The 19495-nt window shown below is 37.4% G+C and overlaps 3 protein-coding genes and 1 long non-coding RNA gene across 5 annotated transcripts in view; 2 read left to right on the forward strand and 2 right to left on the reverse strand.

Annotated features, from left to right (window-relative positions):
• Positions 1–1045: 1045 nt before the first annotated feature.
• Positions 1046–4343, reverse strand: LOC111262286 (uncharacterized). The gene is made up of 3 exons (XM_086969018.1): positions 4075–4343; positions 3074–3198; positions 1046–2694 (listed from the first exon to the last, which is right to left on the reverse strand). The coding sequence occupies exons 1-3, from the start codon at positions 4160–4162 to the stop codon at positions 2560–2562; spliced, it is 348 nt and encodes a 115-aa protein (XP_086825144.1). The 5' UTR covers positions 4163–4343; the 3' UTR covers positions 1046–2559.
• Positions 4344–9307: 4964 nt separating this feature from the next.
• On the forward strand, positions 9308–16262 carry LOC147753225 (uncharacterized). The gene is made up of 2 exons (XR_015311875.1): positions 9308–9993; positions 16098–16262. It is a non-coding gene; the product is annotated as an uncharacterized LOC147753225 (long non-coding RNA).
• LOC111262287 (tax1-binding protein 3 homolog) lies at positions 13968–17929 on the reverse strand. The gene is made up of 3 exons (XM_022836435.2): positions 17801–17929; positions 17066–17194; positions 13968–16810 (listed from the first exon to the last, which is right to left on the reverse strand). The coding sequence occupies exons 1-3, from the start codon at positions 17843–17845 to the stop codon at positions 16622–16624; spliced, it is 363 nt and encodes a 120-aa protein (XP_022692170.1). The 5' UTR covers positions 17846–17929; the 3' UTR covers positions 13968–16621.
• A 340-nt stretch (positions 17930–18269) lies between these two features.
• The window catches only part of Tmx3 (Thioredoxin-related transmembrane protein 3), a 6966-nt gene continuing 5740 nt past the window's right edge, over positions 18270–19495 (forward strand). For both annotated transcript variants that reach the window (XM_022836429.2, XM_022836430.2), the window contains exons 1-2: positions 18270–18333; positions 18886–19195. In XM_022836429.2, coding sequence (XP_022692164.1) covers positions 19180–19195 — 16 coding nt within the window. In that variant the 5' untranslated portion in view covers positions 18270–18333; positions 18886–19179. The remainder of the gene's footprint in view (positions 18334–18885; positions 19196–19495) is intronic.

Consider the following 19495-nt stretch of genomic DNA (forward strand, 5'->3'; position numbering starts at 1 on the left):
TGACGTCCCGGTTTCTGCGGTACTAATTGTTGGTTTTGTATTCCTGTTGGTATCTGACGTCCCGGTTTCTGCGGTGCTAGTTGTTGGTCTTGCGTTACCGTCAATATCTATCGTCCCGGTTTCTGCGGTGCTAGTTGTTGGTCTTGTGTTATCGTCAATATCTATCATCCCGGTTTCTGCGGTGTTTGTATTCTTTGAATGGAGGGCTTTCCTCGCAGACTTGATGATAAGATCCGTGAGCCGACTAAATATTTCATCCGTTAAATTAATTTTTTCCTGAAAAAAATAAGAGAGCAATCAAAAATAGTTTTTTTTTTTTTTTTTTTAATATAAACATTGAAACAAAGTAAAGTAAAAAAGACCGGCACGGAGAAGGGAGGGAATATTCGTTATAGTTAAAACAGTTTGCAATATTTGCATGGAAATATAAAGATTTTTACCTATAAGATAAATAAAAAACTTGGAAAATGAAATGCTTGGTGCGTGATATGTTCGCTGGTGTCATTCATGAAAATATTTCAACCTCTTCGCGTCCCTAGCTAGTTCTGCGTGCTATCTTATCCGTAGTACTATTCTTTTAAACGTCTTCATAGCTTATATATGTACACGCCTGCGCATGTCAATTATTATGAAAACCTTCATATTGCAGTCACTTTTTTTGTTTTTAATCAGAAAATAAGGTTTGCCGTATTCAGGAACTATGAACAATATTGAACCTGCTTTCGGTTATGACCTTTATTTACACTATTTATTGGACTCTCTACATTATATATTCCTTTATTCAAAAAGGAGTAAGATGATACAAATTGAGTGGCCTTGTTCAGGCATACTGCAGACCATGTGTCTCACAAAAGGTTATTTACAGTCCGTTATCGCCACTTCAGGTAACTGAATTAAAAAGCCATTTCGAAAATTGTTCCTCGATCTGTTGAAAACTCTTTGAGTGTATAATTTTAAAAGAGAGTATTACAAAAGCTCGACTCAACTCCCATACCCTGAACTGTCAAAAATGGCACTAACGAAAGATACATTTAATAGACCTAGGTTAAAGTAAATATACAAGCAAAATAAGTTTATTTGCGTATAATTAAAGATATATATTTTCACTTGTCTTACAGTACGAACAGACTGCGAGGGCCACGTTTACAATATGGTTTTGAAATTTCCTGTGTCATTTCATTTGCCTATCGAATGTATTAAAAAGTACCCTGTTAGTATTAACAAAAGGTTGTTCGTATCCTTGATAGCATAATTTCGTTCGTTTTTATGTTTGTTTGCATATAACTATGGTGTGCAAATAGCTGAACAACTGGCATTATTCTCAAGAAAATTAGTGTTATATAGGGTGGTTTCTGAGCCCGTTTCTGAGCTGATTTCTGAGAGAAAAAAAGGAATTTTAATAAAATATTTTGCACATTCTAAAGGTGTTATTCTTTCCAATCGCTCAACCTAATTACTATTTACCGCAATTACAGCTTTAATTCGGGATTTAAAACAGCCATTTTGAAAATACACTTTATTTTATCCGCAAATATTCTACCTAATTTGCTTTAATTTTTCAAATGTTTTATCTATTTTATTATTTACTATTTCGATTTTTCATCTATAATAATATATTTTATTTAATATTAACCGTACGTGAAATTTTAGTTTTTGTATTGAAGATCCAAATGTAAAGCTTTGGTAATCCAGTGTTTGAGCACTTTAAATCTAATCCCTATTGCGGTTTGCCTAAAAAAAAACTTTGTCGAGTGTTTCAGAACTTCTATGAAAACTAGCCATAACGTGACATTTCGTTTTGGGAAAAAGATTTCACTGGCCTAATTTGTTCTTAACCTTTTCGAACTTTCATATTTGTCAGCATGAAGCCTCGTGGGGCAGTCATGATATTGAACCTGAACTGAAGAATAGACCATATTAATAGTGGAGCACGTTCACTGCCCCCCAAGAAACACGTAGAACATAGAGCACAAAGTAATGTTCTATAAGTTCCTTTTGTAACATTTGCCGATATTTCAAGATCTAAAGACTTTGATCCTGTTACATTTTTCGAATCAAAATGGACGTAGCTTTCAGAATATGTGTGTTGCGCTACAACGAAATTCACAGAAGGCGATTGCAACTGTAAAGTCACTTTGACGATAGTTCTTTTTCATATGAGTGGTACGAGTCTAAATATAATATCCACTAGAAGATAAAAATAGTCCGAGGCTGAGCTTTAATGGTGTGATCGTCGATAAGGTTTATAGTCAAAAACCTTATATTCGCTTATAATAAATTATAACATTTCCGTAACAATCCCCGTAGAGGATTCCTAATCTCTTCTTTCTTTGCAAAATCAGCTTGTTTTATTAACGAGTTTTCACGAGCGAAGATTGCCTCTCCGTAGAAATCCGTAAAAAGATCAGAGACCAAAACTTCTCTATAGGTATATCGTTTGGGTGCATAGGTTACTGGCAATCGATAATGTGTCGGGTTGTAATATTAGGGGATAGTCTCGGATATGATCTTGATAAAATGACGAGGCATATCTGAGCAATGTTTGTAAGGGCAATAGATTTAAGTAGTCTTCGAATATTTGTAAATAAATAGAGTTTCATTTGACGCAGGAATTCGTTGCCAATCGATTGTAACCGAAGGGACAGCTTGTCCGATATCTTGCACATGATACGTCCATCGAACTTCAGGGGCAATCTTGGCGGCAGTCGCATGTAGACAGAGTTCCATTTATTATCCTTCAACTTTTTAAAACTAATTTCTTCAATAGCTACCTAACAGTTGCGCTTTTTTCAAAATGAGGCATATAATGTTTTGTCATTTTGTGAGAAATATTTGCTTGTGCCTCATTCCCTAAAATACCTTTTGACCTGCAATATTAAATAGAGCGTATTTTGCATCATTTGATGCTAACAAATCTATAGCTAAGGAGAAAAAGGGATTCTCAGCATCCTTTATACAACCAACATTTGTTTTTTGCATAGAAATCCCTCCCTGGAAATTTTGTATTTTTTTCAAATCTCCAGCACACCATATACGTTTTGACGAATGAAATTAAAGTTAAAATGAAAAGTACCGTTTTTAGCTCCACCTTGATCACCTCGGCGCGTTCGGCTGTATTAAGGGAATCGTATAGTACATAACATTTTTCATTGTCGCTGTGCTCGTTTACACACTTCGTTATCCATTTGAAGGAAGGATCTGCAAGGAGAAGTAGAATCAGTAATAAGGATTTCATTCCGAATACAGATGTGTATTTGTGTTCATTTTAGCCGGTTTTGCACGAATTAACTGACCCTTTCAAAAGGTTAACTGACGGTACGCATCTCGGTTTAACTCATGGAAAAATACCCCATACATTTTAAGATATTCTGTGTTTAAAGTTAACCCTGGCCAAAAACTCGATATATCCGCAAGAGATACTATTGGGGTATATTGGATTATTTGTGCAGAAGGCGTCCAATTAAGATAAAAGTTCATGTTACCTAGATACAAATTTCATGTTGTAAAGTGTGCAAACACGTCTTCCTAAAACTGAAGAACTACAACTACCTAAAATTGGCTAGCTTGTTATACGTATGTATTGTTAGATTTATTCAACCCCTTCCGGTGCGCTTTAACAAAATATTGAAGGAGGAGGCAAATTTTTGAATACCAAGAAACAGAAAGAGTAAAATCCTCTTGTCTCAATGACCGAAGCCTCGGTACCCAATCTTGACAATGACACTGAGGGTTAACTTAGTTTCAGCTGGATATCAAACCCAGAATCTTATCCTGTCTTACTTTGTCGATCACACCAATCAAAAGCTTGTCGACACCAACTCAGGACTTCCTAAAAACAGGCCAAAACTGAACCCGTTTACGGAGGTTAGATAATACGATTTCTTCGTCTACTCCTTTATGTGCCTGCTTAATTTTCCCTTCTACAGGCACATTCCACGGCAGCGTCCTTAAAATTTGAAAAACGAGAAGCTGTGAAGCACCACTAGCGCTTGAGAATCAGCCAAAAAAATGTTGCCGCTTGATTCTATTTTACATTGAGAGAGATGCGTTTTTGTCAAAAGAAAATGGACTTACTGGTTTTTAGAGCGAGTAAACTGAGATCCACGTCGTCCGCAAAAGCCACGGTGGCGATAACTACTGCTGCTACTAGAAGCCGCTGCATGGCTTAGGCAGTATAGTTGTTCAAATATGGTTTTATAAGCTTTAGTACTGAACTATGTAAACCACGTTACGCTAGCTCCATGCACCAGAAATATAATTCACTGCGCTTTTGGTCTACGCTCTGCAACGAATGTCTGACGGACTCTTTGTCGGTCCATAGTTCCTCGGCAAAAATAAGCCTATCGCCTTTTGTTCGACTTTGACCTTTAACGCTAAATAGCGAAATTGCTATACACACACACACACACGCGCTCACAAACTTTTAAGGTGTAACATGTACGTACTTTGAATCACGCCTCTCCCTTCCTAATGTTCATAACCGTAGCAATCCGGACTATTTTAGGTTTGTTTTTTACTTATTTTCTTAGAATGTATAATTAATTTCCCTTCATCATCATTTTTTTTTAAAATAAAATCAGGTTTAGATAATTTTACTCAATTATTCTTTTACAAAACATATAGTTCATATAAGAACTGGCCAAGTAAAACGTTAATAGACACTCCGTCATGAAAACAGTTATGGTTTTATACACCTGTTAAATTCTGTGACACCATGCGTAAGGTAATCTATTTTTGCCACACCTTTTCTTCGCCATTATATGAAAAATTCAGTTAGCCTTATGAGAATCTTGGGAAATAATTGGACATCAATAATCACAATGCCATACTAACGACTGAATCGATCTCAAAAGCGTTCTTTCTAATTTACGAAGCCTCTGGCATAAGTATATGTTAGCACGCTAAAACGTATCATATTGGGCTATCGACTACATTGGCCGCAGCTAATATTTACGCTGACGACGAAGTACTGTATCGTTATACACCTATTTCACCTGGTGGACTAAAAGGATGACCCAAGTTGATGGCGTCCTACGAAGTGGGTGCAATGGACCGTGGAACTATGTATATTTTTATATTAATGTCGTTAACTAAACTTTCGTTGTTCTTTGTTTTTTTTTTTATATATTTTTAACAGTTTTCGCGGATTTCCATGTAAGTTACTTCTGATTGTAGCACACTGAAATACCTTCATTGGTTTCACTATATAAATGTTCTTCGTCCAATACTGCCATCAAGCAATCCTTTGTCTCTTGAAGCATATGAAAATCAAAATATTAATGGAGTACACCATGATTGATGAATGATTGATACACCACGAATATTGATGTGGATTGTATTGCTTTCTTCGAGTGTCCTTAAATAAATAGAGAAGCCGAATCCCTTACTAATATTGGTAGCAAGTAATCCAACCGGAACAGCATATACCTTCGTAACAAAAAGCCGCCTTCTGCGTGCCAATCATGTAAAAAGCCGTAACAAAGCAAATACAACTCTATGGGTTGTCATTATTGCATAAAACCCTTTCTGGCCATCAAGGTTTATCGTTGGCACCTTTGTTCGACATCATTTACCACCCATTGACGTTAGCAATGATTTTCTCAAGTCTCCCCACATGCAGCCTATTCGTCACTTAGAAAGTACATCGTTAATACCACGTATTATTAAACGTATTAAATTACGAATGATTAAAACAAAAAAAAAAGCATTTAAAAGTTATTCTATAAAGTTACAATAAGAACGAAGTAGTCGCTCATGGCTGTTTGTAACGTTTGTTTATGCTCGTCTTAATATTGCTCATTGCGTTTAGCGAACAGGTATTGCTGATTAGGTAACAAAGAGAGCTACTTTTACTACGTACGTCCATGTTGTTGACATTTAGCTTATAAGAAGAAATAGGACGAAATTAATTCACAATGTTAGAACATCAATATGGTAAGTCTATTCAACTCAGGATAAGTTAGCTATGCCATATAAAGGGACTTCTCAAAAATATTCGTCAAGCCTTTTTAATAATGCCTAAAAATGAGCGTTGTTAAGGCGAACGTCCGATGATTGAGCAATAGATATTTTGCGCACGGTAAATGTGTGTTACATACATAGTAATGTATGTAGACATGTATGTAAATGACTCCAATGACAATTGATCTTATATAATCGTGTGCTAACTTTCAATCAAGGGCATGTTACGCAACTTTGATGCTATTACTCATCATCATAATTGGAATCCAATTTTCTAAGGCGCATATACTAGTTGAATATAGAATAATATAATAGTAGAACTTAAAAACGAAATTAATGAAAAACTCGTTGCAAACATTCATATTTAATTTTAATGTACATACAGTGTAATTTGGTGCCTGTAAACAACGTTTTAATCCTATATCACGTGGAAATTCGGAATATTCTGTTAATTATACTGGCACTCCAGTTTCGCGCCATCGTTTAGTCAATATCATTATTATTAATTTCATTTCTTAATTTCACTAATTTCCTCTAGATATCAGTTTTTGCCATTTTCTGTGCTAGATTTCCATTTAGGTATTAGTCGCAATGAAATAAAAAATTGTTCGCAAAAATTGCAGGGTTGCACATTGGGACAACGGGGATAAGTTCTATTACTTTGCTCGAGTAGTATCAGGCGTTAGTTTTTTAGTTGACAAAATGCTCAGAATTAGAATGGGAAACAAGTATTAGATTATCATATTAAAAAGACTAAACACACCTTCGCATTGGCTTACAAGCGTCGAAGAAATCTCGAGATGGTAAAATTTATTTTTTGCCAGTATCTTGTTTGTAGAAAAAGATACCGTCTAACAACATTGCTTAGAATTGAAACAAATAAACAAAGTATTTATAAAAAGTCTGTAATGCATTGTTTCGTCCATGAGTCATTTGTATGAATCTGTTAAAGTGGGACGTATGCATCTGGGCCTATGATATTTTTTTGTAATGACATTGATTTAAGATAGCAGATGAGAACTATTAGCCTAACATTCAAACTAATGGTACCACTGTTACGACTTATAGTCATAAATCAGTCAACTACACACTTCCTCAATATAATGTCACGCCCAAGAACTGGCTTTATCATGATCGTACCACGTAGATTTTCCCCTAAATTTATACTAATATATCACTCAATTATTAAGTTTCTCAGGCTGGAAAAAATATTGCAACACGTTTACAGTTACAAAGAGCGTACGTTAATAGGCGGGAAAGATCGATTTACAGTTGGCGGACCCTTACCCAAGCTAATACTAAGCATTTTTTCCTAACTTTGAGGCGAGCTTCTTCTTCTTCTTCTGATGATCGATCGGTTAGCATCTTTCTCTAGATCCTTCCCTCGGTACCCTGTTACTTTCTCTGCTCAAGAAGGATATTCGTGTGCAATAAACTGACTATCGATATTCTTTTGCCTGTATAAACAAGTTGCATTGGGGAGGCATCGATTTATCAGATAAGTTATTAGCTTGTTTTTGACCGCAATATAATGCGCGAAAAATATTTATTATAACATATTATTAACTTATTAATACTAATAATAATTTATTAATATACTGCGATTTAATATTGTAATGACAACAATGTTGTTCATAAAGTTAGTAAATAGTACAAAAGCACAAGCTGCAGGTAAATTTAGATCCACTGGAGAATTATTGACGAAAACTATTAAAATTGAATACTTTATTACTATATCACCGATTTATTTCACTTACTGAGCGTAATTACGAAATCTCATGCTAGGCCTTCATAAGGTAGACCATCTGGCATTACTAACAGCTCACTCCGCTTATTTTATTTGGATTTTCTAAATTGCGTTTCGAATGTACTGACTATTAGCAGAAGGTAGAACTAGGCTAAAATATAAGACGACAGATCTATTTGTGGGTCTTCAGACTGATAAAATAAATGTTAGTTGTCTGTCAAGCATTTTCAACGTTAGGACTGTTGCAATCCCCTGGTCCAGGAACTCTCGTACCCTTACTTTCCGATTATTACCTTACGACATTTTATGTTACCTGACGGAAGTGGACTGGCTTAATTTTTTCGCTGGCTGGCAAGAGCGAGCAGTTCGCTTCACAGGTTCTAACTCTATGCCTACATAACGGTAGACGTTGCCAAAACCGTTCGTCATATCGGCTTCTTCAACCTTCCAATTGGCACGCACTAGAAGCTTTTTCAAAACCATTTGAAATTTCCTTGGAATAGATTTCCATTTTAGTGCCATATAAGATGTCACATTCAGGTTTTCACTAGTTTCAGGCCGAAGTATCCATTTTACATAGAGAAACATGCCTTGGATTTTATTCAACTCGTCAAATTTATCGAGCGGTAGCTAATAGCTCTCTCCCTATGAAGAACACTGTTCAATTCCCAGTCTTCAAACGGCTTTTTTTCCTTGAAAATTCCTATCTAGATATAGGAACATGTTTATATTCACTTCGCCAAGGGTTTTCGACTGATACCGATGAAGAGGAAATACAGAAAGAATATTAAAAGTAAAGCAGGTAAAATATTGAGAGTATGGCATAAGATCCAACAGTTCTTGTGTATCCAAAATCTTTTTTTTTTTTTTTAGATCACTTTATAAATATTTGACTGCCATATTCTTCCAACCCACTGCATTCCAGTTTGCATCAGTCCCTATATATATATATGATATTCCCAACAAAAACCCAAAAAAAAAACCTAAAGAAGATGATTTCAAAGACCGATTCTATTGGACATACATGACCAGCTACGTGTTCATTTGCTCTACATCTAGCTAAAAGTAAATTATGGCCCAATTGCAGACAGACCTCTATAGTTATTTAGTTGCAATTCATTTAATATTAAATAGTACCGTCATTCCGTTCTCTTGCAGTCAATCCAGTTCCAGTAATTTCTTCGCTGACTTAGTCAACCTGTCAGCGACATTTTTCCGGCTATAGCTTTCCCATCCCGCTCTCATGGTAGGATATTCGATTCTATCATTTGATTCATTCTGTATCCAAGCGCCAACATGAATTGTTGCTCTATTCCGGATTCGAATTTTTACAAACCCAACAGTTCTCCTGAAACCCTATTACATCAATTCTGTTCTTTCGTTGCAACTCTCCTGTTTAAGTGACTAAGTGTTTAAGTGGATCAGTGACTACGTTAATTTAGTGCAGCCATTAGCCGTATTTATTCAGTTGTCCCATTTTAATTCATATTACCACCAAGAAAAGGTGATCATCGAATAAAATAGTATAGACCATATCTCATTCAAATCTAATCAGCTATTCTGCTAATTAAGTGAATTAGCATGAAGCCCCCATACAAGAAAAAGAAACTGTATTCTAGAGAAAATATTCACACAGCTGAAAAAATAAACTCAACAAATTTATATTTTATCAGTGATAGAAACATTTAGAAAAATGTCAGTATTTTGCGAGTAAATTGCAAAAACGCGAAGCATCAACAGGTTTTCTTTAAATTTAATGTTAAAACGCTTTGTAGAGCTGGAATAGAACAAATATAAAATAATATAATAAAAATCGTTAAGAAGTTTTAACGGTTGTCGAGCAGATCGCGGGATACGGTTAGATTACCCAAATTAACATAATGTTTTATCAAATGGAAGAAACAAACCTTCCTGGGGAAAGGTATTCGCAGTCATTTGATACACAGTTCTATTCAGGATGCATAGAAAAAAAAGTCAGTTCAATTAGATCACTTGGAGGGTTCGATTTAGGAAAGGCAAGTTTTGGTCTATGGGACTTATCGTTCGGTGGCCGACAGGCCAACAACGCTATCTAAACAGTAATCTCTTGCAACAGCAATAACCAATAACAGCAAATGGATTGCAAACTTAGTGACTATATAACGATTATTGACCGATGGTGGTTGGAAACGTACAACCAGAAATAATGGTCACATACCAGTCCATAGGTTTCACCTGATGCCGTGACACACATGACACCATGGGCCGACGACTACAGGAAGTCGCGAAGGACTAACAAAAAAAAAGTAAGGTTTCAGGAAATTTTGTTTTTTTACACATATAATATAGTATTATATCTCTAAGGAATACTGTTTTTACTGGAGATCAATATATGACATTGATTTATGAGAAGGAAGCAAAATGGTCCTGGCTTCGGGATAAATCTGTTCCTAGCACAACGTGTTTTATGAAATAATTCTCTACAGAAACTTGCCATTCTAAGTAAATAGTCGAGTTCACTCGAAACGAACAGCGGGAAATACGTCACATCATCGACGCGAAACTTCTAACACATCGCAGACTATTCATCTTCATATCTATGTAGTTTATCATTTTTTTTCATCAAAAAATTCATTCATCATCATCGCCGTCTTATATATTACATTATTACGCAAATGGTACATATACGTTTACCTATTTTATATCTCGCAAACATTCAGAAACCGAGCAATTATAATAACAGTTGTTGCATATGGCAAAGTTTGACGGCATGTACTAGAGGTTTTTGTCTAGTTTTTGTTCTTTCTGCTTTCGAAACACATGGTAGTATAAGGCTATTACAAAGGCTACCGCATACTCGGTGGACTTCGATGTTGAATAATTTTTATATTTTGAGCCCTTTCCAGACGACATTTAGTTCCTTAATACTTCACTCTTGTAGAAGCTCATCAGTGAAAACCAGCTAAGTCGATTGCAGCAGACATGATTTCAGACGGAGAAACATTTTTAGTCTAGAAAATCGATGCTCAGTAGTAAATTCTTTGTATTCTGAAGGCTATAACATAGAAGAAATTCATCGAAGTGTGATGACAATATTAGACAAAAAGGCCTCAAGCTAGAGCTTTACATTAATAGTGCAGACGTTTCAAGAACAGAGATTGGAGCACAGAGCCAGCAGAGAGGTAGCCGGATATCAGGGCCCAAAGAGCAAGAACGCATCACTGCAATCGAACAGGCTTTTTACGAAAGCAGAGCTTGAGGTCTAAGAGATCCGTCGCACAAAACTGGCATTTTTACGTCCATTGGACATTTTAATGTCTAATTCCAAGTGGAAAGGTGCTAGGCAAAAGAATAGCGGCGCCCTACAGAAAAAGTCCCAATTTAATGGCAGTATCGAATAGTTTCGGACGTAAGGTGACGATACAACCGGCAGTAGACGTTAGCGACATCTGGTACCGTAAGATACTCGTCGACAATAAAACCGTGTTTTCGAGTTCCTTAAGAGAGTCAAACTCTTGGCATAGTAATCGAATGCACAGTCTGATAACTCGATGACAGCGCCAAATCTGACCGTAGATGAAAGACGGTGTAAGGTCAACGAATGCGCCGTGCAGAACTAGTGTATTTGATCGCCCTGTGTGATAATTTTACAGCCCTTACGAAGCCCTTGATGATACGCCGACATCTAATTACAAATAAATCATCAACCGAAACCCTAGAGAATGGCCTAATAACACATGACGAATCATACGGCGGGAGACTTCTCGCAAGAAAATTTACTCAAAAAAAGTTTTCTTTTTTTTTTTTTTATATATACAAGATTATGCTCTGAATCGAACCATTATATAAAATTGTAAAATACAAAATGAAAATTTATTGAATGACTACGCACAATACCATCATATTTACAGTTGGTCGGTATCCTATCGTTGGATTGGTTTTTAATTGGGAATACACGAAGCTTCATAGGCTATTCGCGATGGAGACGCTCTGCTGATTAGGGGATTCTATCGACTTATGCACTCCGATTATTTAACCAAATATTCTTTGACGTCTTCCACAGTAACAACACAACATGATCGATGTTTTGATGCTATGGGACGCCTGTATTCTGAAAGGGTAGTTATTTCCAAAGTTTGCTTAAAATTGGCTCTTTATAGTTGCTCTTATTCTTCTCTGGAACCATGCGATATAATCTATGAACCATATAGCTTTATGAGGCATATCTATTGATAAAAAATTATATAGATTTTGTTCTCACCAACTAAACTTTTGCCCAAAATCTAAATTATAAAAGTATTAGAAGGGGGCAGTTACAGCGAATGCATCGATGCTTAAAAAAAACTGTTTGACTGCATCTAAATACGATACCCTACAATGCTACAATACAATACAAACTACAATGCGAATCTTTAGCCCTTCCGGAAAGGGACGATTCTACAAATCGCAGACCATCTGGAAGCGCTAGAAACAGTAGCATGTGCAGATATCCTAGTACTGATCGTCAAAGTCCAGACAGAAGATGACCTTAGCATAGAGCAAACGACGCCCCCAAACGGAAAACCAGTGAATAGAAGGACACCATTTTAGCTCAGTTGCCTAGAAAACAAAGGCACTGCGTCTCGCCGCTCGAAGGAGGGTCAGAAGAGTCAACCTCAATCTAGAAGTCCCAATCGGTATATGAAGGAAAGCAAGATATCTTGGAGTGACACTGTAGACTGTGAGAGGAAACAGGTCGAACAAGTAGTCGCGTAGGCGGAAAAATGGCCCTTAACTTTTCTCGACTTCTGTATAGAGTGGGAGCTCCTCACTTCCGTAGCGGAGCCTATAGCGCTCTACACCGCATTCATATGGACAAATATGCTGCTAAAGACAGGGCTTAACTGCAATGCTCTGTTAAATGCTCAAAGCATAGCAGCGATACACGTAGTAAGATCGTATAGTACTGGTTCGACTAAAGATTTGTTAGTTCTAGCCAGAATGATCTTATAGGACTTACTTGTTGGTGAAAGACCGGAACACCTTTTAAATGACGACATGGCCCCCGCAACCATAGGAACAGGTAACAACGTCGAGGCGCAGCTGCTAAGGCCAGCAGCGAAAATGAGATGTGGGGTAGGTGGACTCGACATCTCATTCCAGATGTTGAAAGATGGACCAACGAGGCATGCGCAAAGTATATGTACCACTCAGGTCTTGCCAGGCTATAGACGGTTTCAGACATGCACGGCGAAAATCGGCAAGGCTTGGGTTAAAGATTTGCGTGCTTTATATGTCAAAGGAGACCGATGGAGTGGAACATGCCGTGGTTTACTGCCAAACACTAAACGGAGCGAGAAATAAGCCGGCATATTGAAACATTATAGCTAAGATAAACGTAAAGGAAATGGTAGAAATAATGACCGAAAATAAAAAGAATTAGAAGAAGATTACGGCCCTCCTTATCGACATCGTGCCTACAAAGGAAAAACCCGAAGAGCTGTGTCGTACGCCACTAACGGAAGTGCAGGAGCGAGACTAACTTCCAGAAGAAGATGCACCTATACAGCCGGGTTCAATGGAAAAGTAGGGGTAAGACTCCGCTGGCGGCTTGGCGGTCCTGGCGAGAAGGAGCACTCGACGGGGAGAGCAACCCGACTAATGGAGCAATAGTACGCTAGCCATCTCCGCAAGCCTTTGATTTCGAAGTTATACTATACTTAATACCGAATCAATGCCCAAGATTTGCAGAGACAGGGTTATACGAGTTAAATAAGACTAGTCATCAAACCTGATCTACATGATGCTATTCGCTTTTAACTTCCTTAAAAAATATTTGATACCTTGTCTTAAATTCTGCGGAGTGTTGTTTTGGGCTGGCAAATAAGTATGATTAAGCTGCCTATATCAATTGTTTGGAACAAACTTACGTTCAAAGTCTAAAGACTAAAAAAAGACTTTAAACGAAACACTTCGGCACTCCTAAACCATATACTATCAAATACGTATTATTGGAACACGTTGATTAACCTGAAACATTATTAACTGTACGCATTTCTTGGCTATTGTGACAACCCCTCGAATTGTCAAGGCAACGCCGGGAAGTTAGAAAGTGCCACAATTTCTGAGATTAAAGACTCTGCTTTCAAGTTAGTAAGCCCTGCCAATTTATTTTGGGCTTTAAATTAATTCAATCATTTTAACTCAGTGGCTCGTATGTTTAAATTAGGCTTATGCAGTAGTATCTTGAAATCGGAATGCATTTGATTGAAAGAACAGAACAAATAAAAAACTACTAAAATACGCGAGTGGATATCACACGTTTATTTTTTCTTTATACTCATTTCATCTGTATTCGCATACAAACGTACAGAACTATGTACATACCCAATCATAATACTCAATAGATTTACTCCACCATATAAATAGGGGTCCACTAAAACTTATTCAGCGCGTCGTAGCTCCAGTGTTTGCTTACCTCGCTCAGTGACTATTTTTCTGTCTGTTTAATATATATATGGATTATATAAAGCTGGCGCAATGGCCCCGGCCGAAGATTGTACATCGTAGTCGGGGGTGCGTCGAGGTAAACATCAAACGCAATGGGCTGAGCTGTCGTAATTGTCAATTTGAAGACGCTTCTTTAGATGATAGTTAAATATATGCTGGTAGCTTCGATGCGTTCTATATACCCATAGCTGCATACAGAAGGTATATAGTTTGTGGAATCGGTAGTTGCTAGTCGTAATGAGAAGTCGTGAAGTGACAGAAACCTGTGGAACTTTCAAGCTATTTTTAAATTTCGTTTGGGCACAGAGGAGAACACTTAATATATGTAACGTTATTAGATCGGTCCACTGAAGTTATCATACAGATCAATAACTTGTGGCGTACAATCTTGGTCTAGGTTACTCTGGCTTGTGTTACAGACGGATAGTGGCTCAGCTGTACCTGGATTATTTTTGTCGGATTATAATGGCATTCAAACTTGATGTTTTTTTGACAGTAGGACTACAACGTACCTTCATTTATCATTTTCTATTTAATTGGCGGTACGATGTTAATCATATCGTTAGTCAACTGAGTCTATAGTACAAACATACCTGAGCTGAAGCTTTACTATACTTACAATAGGCTATATAGATTTTTGCTAACTGCTTTTAATTGGTTCTAAATAATTAAATTAAATAATATAAATTTGCGCTTTTCCGTAGAATTATTAATACATACATGGTGAATAACTATGAGATGACACATTAAGCATAGACACCAAACTGATAGTCACTATGAGAGTTTCACACGTAAAAATAGAATATCCCCTTTTGAGCAGTTTAACAACTGCACAGGATACAATATTCTTTTAACGCAGTTTGAGATAATTAGGTATGCAGGAAGGAAATGCTTCAAGATCACAACATCAAACGCGAGTACAACTTATATATATATATATATCTATATATATGATCTCACACAGGAACCATTCTTATTACACGAGCGACTTCCTTGATTCACTATCTAACTATTCATAATCGTTGCGCGACCTGGTGGAATCGATTTAAGACCCGTACGATTGGTCTTTAGTTGAATTGTACGACTCTCTAATCATTGCCACTGACATAAATGACTTTGCCTTCAACGCGATACCTCGCACAAGCCCCATCTAAAGCTGCTTGGTAAGTTTCAGAGTCGTAAATTTTCTACAGCAGTCAGATTAAAGGGCACCATTTCAGCACAATCACAAAGCGATTGTTTTGGAGCACCCAAATAATCACTGGACTTTTTTTTCGCAGGTGAGATGCTAAACCACTCTGCCGTTCTTGAACAGTTAACTGGCATTCCAGGCTTAAAGGGAACCGCGTAATTTAACCAAGCCGATTCAATCATCCAACTGATAGCAATACCACAGGGATATCACAACTTTATACTCGGCAGAAATAAGTCTGCATAGATTTCGTGGCTAACCAAAGTGTTTGTCTGTCCCTGTTATTCTTAGGCACTCTCAGATCGTTTGTTTGTTCCACAGTTTCAGCACATTTTCATACCTAATCGGTACATTCATCTAGATTTTTCGTGTGCACCGCCTGCATCCTCGTTTTTTTCAACTACTAATCATATATATATGCGATTCTATTCTGCGTACAATTCTCTCGTTACATTATATCTCGAGCTCGAGCGCGGTTATGATGATGGCTATAGATATATGAAACTATCCGATCACGAAACGTACGGAATCAACTCAATTATCAAATCATTTGTATGTTCTAGCGTAAAGTAATCTCTGCTTTATTGCTACCCCTGTTTTGTCGCTGTTCGTCGAATAACAATACGCATTATACCTTATTTCTAAAAATGGTATGCTTAGTATCAGAATTTAGGTCGATTTTTATTTGGGGTTGACGCACTAACGTAGTTCTTTGTATACTTTGTTCAGTGAAATTCACAACAATGCTGTAACATTTATCGCTCAGTTCCGCTAGTCGCGCCGTGGACATTGTACGATACGCATGCATCATACGACGGCATTGTCATAAAATCACGGAGCCAGACGTTCCTTCCACAGTTACGCTATACTCTACTAAATCTTTGCAATCATCAACAGTATATGTTTAATTATTATTATAGCAGAACTTAGGTACGGTCGCTCATTATAATTATATGACACGGTTACATGACCACGCTGGGCTATAATCGACTGCTTTGACCTATTATATTATTCAGTAAGTAAAAATATCACTTAGGTGTCGCAGGAGTGCTTACCCGCTTCCTGAAAGTTGATGGCCTGATTCGTGTGTCCTCTTGGCGGATAAATGGCCGAACGGTGGATGACGGTTTCTCTCTGACTGAGGTACTCGTCGTTGACAACATTCATTTTAGGGCTTTTTTTGATGCTTTTTTCTTGTTTATACGCATTGACACATATACTCTATAAGAATAACTTCTTTTACCACGTTTTGTTTATGAGTGTGTGACGCCCTTTCGTGCGACAAGCATGTTGAGTACATTGTTGCGCTTTATATATTCGACCGCCTTGCGGTGGGTCACCATCGTGAAGTCATAGCCGTTAACCTGCAAAATCTTATCGTGTTCCTTTAAGCCGCAATGCTGCGCTGGTGAATTCTCATACACCTCCGTAACATAGACCCCCTGTAATAATAAGCGAAATAAATATGTTTCTAGGACCTTGTTAGTGAAACCCGCTATTCTGATCGTGACCGCTGACAATTGAAAATTTCTCTCGGCACAGTCACAATATGCTTTTCGTAATAATTCACTCTCAGTTTTGTTCGTCGTGGCAACAATTTTTACTGCTAATTTACTTGTTAACTTTGAAGCACCGCAATCGTATGGCTCAGAATAAAGAAATATCTAGTTACGCATGAAAAACAAAACGGTACGTACGTTGTCTGTGTAACCTTGAGGACTCTTCGTATAGTCTTGGTCGATGCCACCACCGATCCGAAAACCGCAACGCGTTACTTCACGACCTTCAGCGTCGATCGTAACCTCCTTTGCCAGTCGAATTGGTATCTATTCGCATTAGGAATGAGGGTCGCGAAAATTGACATCAGCAACATATAAGAAAAAAGTAGAGATTACGTACGTGTTTGTTACTTAGTTATTCTCTATGCCTTTTTTTAGTTGCCACCTTTTTCTCATACAGAAAAACTAGCTATTAGCATTTAACACCAATAAAAAAGATTGATTCTGCTTACTGGCATATTGGCACACTGCCTAATATTTCCTGCGCATTCAAATTGTGAACAAAGAATTTTATGTTTTTCATACAGCCACTGTTACATTTTTCATATATCTTTTTCAACTAAATAACTTTTTATTCTTGCAATTTCGTCAGATAAAATAACAGGATTATTGAAAAAACATGAGCTAGCTAAAACAATTATATCTGTCATTTTGCATGCGCGCGCTTATGTTCTAGTTCACTACTAAATAATTCACAGTATATTATTATGTAAGCTTTGGCTATGGCGTGAAAATATAGCCCTATAAGTTAACAATCACGGCTCATAACCAGTTGAGATTTCATACTGGGAATGTTATAAAATACTAAGAAACGGCTATGTATATTGGGAATTATCCTATCAACATCGTCGTATGAATTGAACTGGTCCTTACGCTAAGGCACTCCATAGCTGTTCCTGCTTCGTGGTTGAACGCCATCGCCACTATGATATTCCGGTTTCTTTCAAGTTTCTAGTGCAGCTTTTAAACAAAACTTTGAACTTATATTTAAGGTACGCAGAGCACCTTCGGTTCAGAAGTTGCAATCGCAGAAGGGCCTTCGTACATAACAAGTTCGATTCCACTCGCTCACAGAATTACTAGTTGCTAAACACGACTAACGGATGGACGTTCATTAGGTTATTTCATGAACACGCGCAGAACCATCACACTACAGAAAACGGCCTAAAAATGAGCTCATCCTGGAGAGAGGGAATACCTCCAAGGAATCAGAGACAAATGTATATGAAACAGATAAAAGAGAGTATGCGCTGGCTGACCCCACCGTTCGGTGATTAGACCGCCTCCCTTGGTGAGTAAATGGCGGATAAGCGAACGCCCCACAATAACAAAGAAGAGGGAGCAGACATCGGTCGGCGATCCGGAAGCAAGGTCCCACACAGAAGCCAATAGACATATTTCGTAGGGTTCGTTTCTTTTAATATGCCCTTTTGTGAATTCTGTAGAATCGAAACGTTTAAAGAAAGATATATGACGACGACAAAAGTACAGCAACAGTTCGGATATATGCTTTGTATAAGTTCTAAATTTAAAAAAATATGAAATGTTTACTCCCGTATATACTTCGTGACAATTTTTTACAAGTCATAGTTTTCTATACGACATGAAGTTTTTCAAAATTTCTAAAGGCTAGGTAATCAACGCTTATATATAATAAATGGATACATATGTGTAGTTAAGATTGTTCATTCAGGAGTGTTTTACTAACGTTGGTTGTAGTACTAGTAGAGAAGCGAATATCAAAAGTCAAAAAACAATTACATTAGTCATCCAAGGCTATCAAACAAAAACAACTTCTTCTAGGTGAACTTCGGTCTAAGAACCCAGATAAGTTTGCAGACAAATAAATTTAGATCTTGATAACTGCTCTATATATCCTGCAGTACCTTGAGTATTGTTAACCATTATTTCGCGCTTTGGCTAAATTTTCGAAACATTCCCCATTCAACGCAGTGTAGGATTTCTAGGTACTCGGATTCCGAAAGCGAGTCGTGTCTGGGAACGTTTAGATGGAGCAACTAGTTATTTTGATGTACATAAGAGGTGAGCAACTAGGTGAGAGCGTTCAGCTACCAAGATCGTAAGTGGAAAGAGTGAGCTGCAGCGAGCTTCGTTAGAGGTGGGTGCTCGCCCGAGGTCGGTATCAGCGGGAGATGCTTTCCGGTCAGATATTCAGATGACTGCAAACTGCGATTGACTGTGTGGTAGTTTATTATCTGCACCGAGTCGTTGGTCATCGCTCGAAAAACAATATGTACTTTCACATAGGTGAGTACCTCCTCTACAAAAAATAAAAAAAAGCTCTCCAATGAGCGCGAACGCCGGACAGGGGAACACCCGAAGTCTTATGGTAGCACAGAAATGACAGTGAGTAGGGTTTTCCTGATGAAGTTTGTCAAGCTCTCGGCCTGTGGATATGAGTCAATACATCTTAACGGCAAATTTAAATATGCTGAAATACGCTAAGACAAAGGTAAATTCCCGTAAAAATTAGAAAAGGTTATATGTAATGGTTCGAATTGTACAGATTGTTTATATACGTTCCAAATGTGGATTTTCAAACTGGGG

The sequence above is a fragment of the Varroa jacobsoni genome, unplaced genomic scaffold, assembly GCF_002532875.2.
Source record: "Varroa jacobsoni isolate VJ856 unplaced genomic scaffold, vjacob_1.0 scaffold_642, whole genome shotgun sequence".
Classification (NCBI taxonomy): Eukaryota; Metazoa; Arthropoda; class Arachnida; order Mesostigmata; family Varroidae; genus Varroa; species Varroa jacobsoni.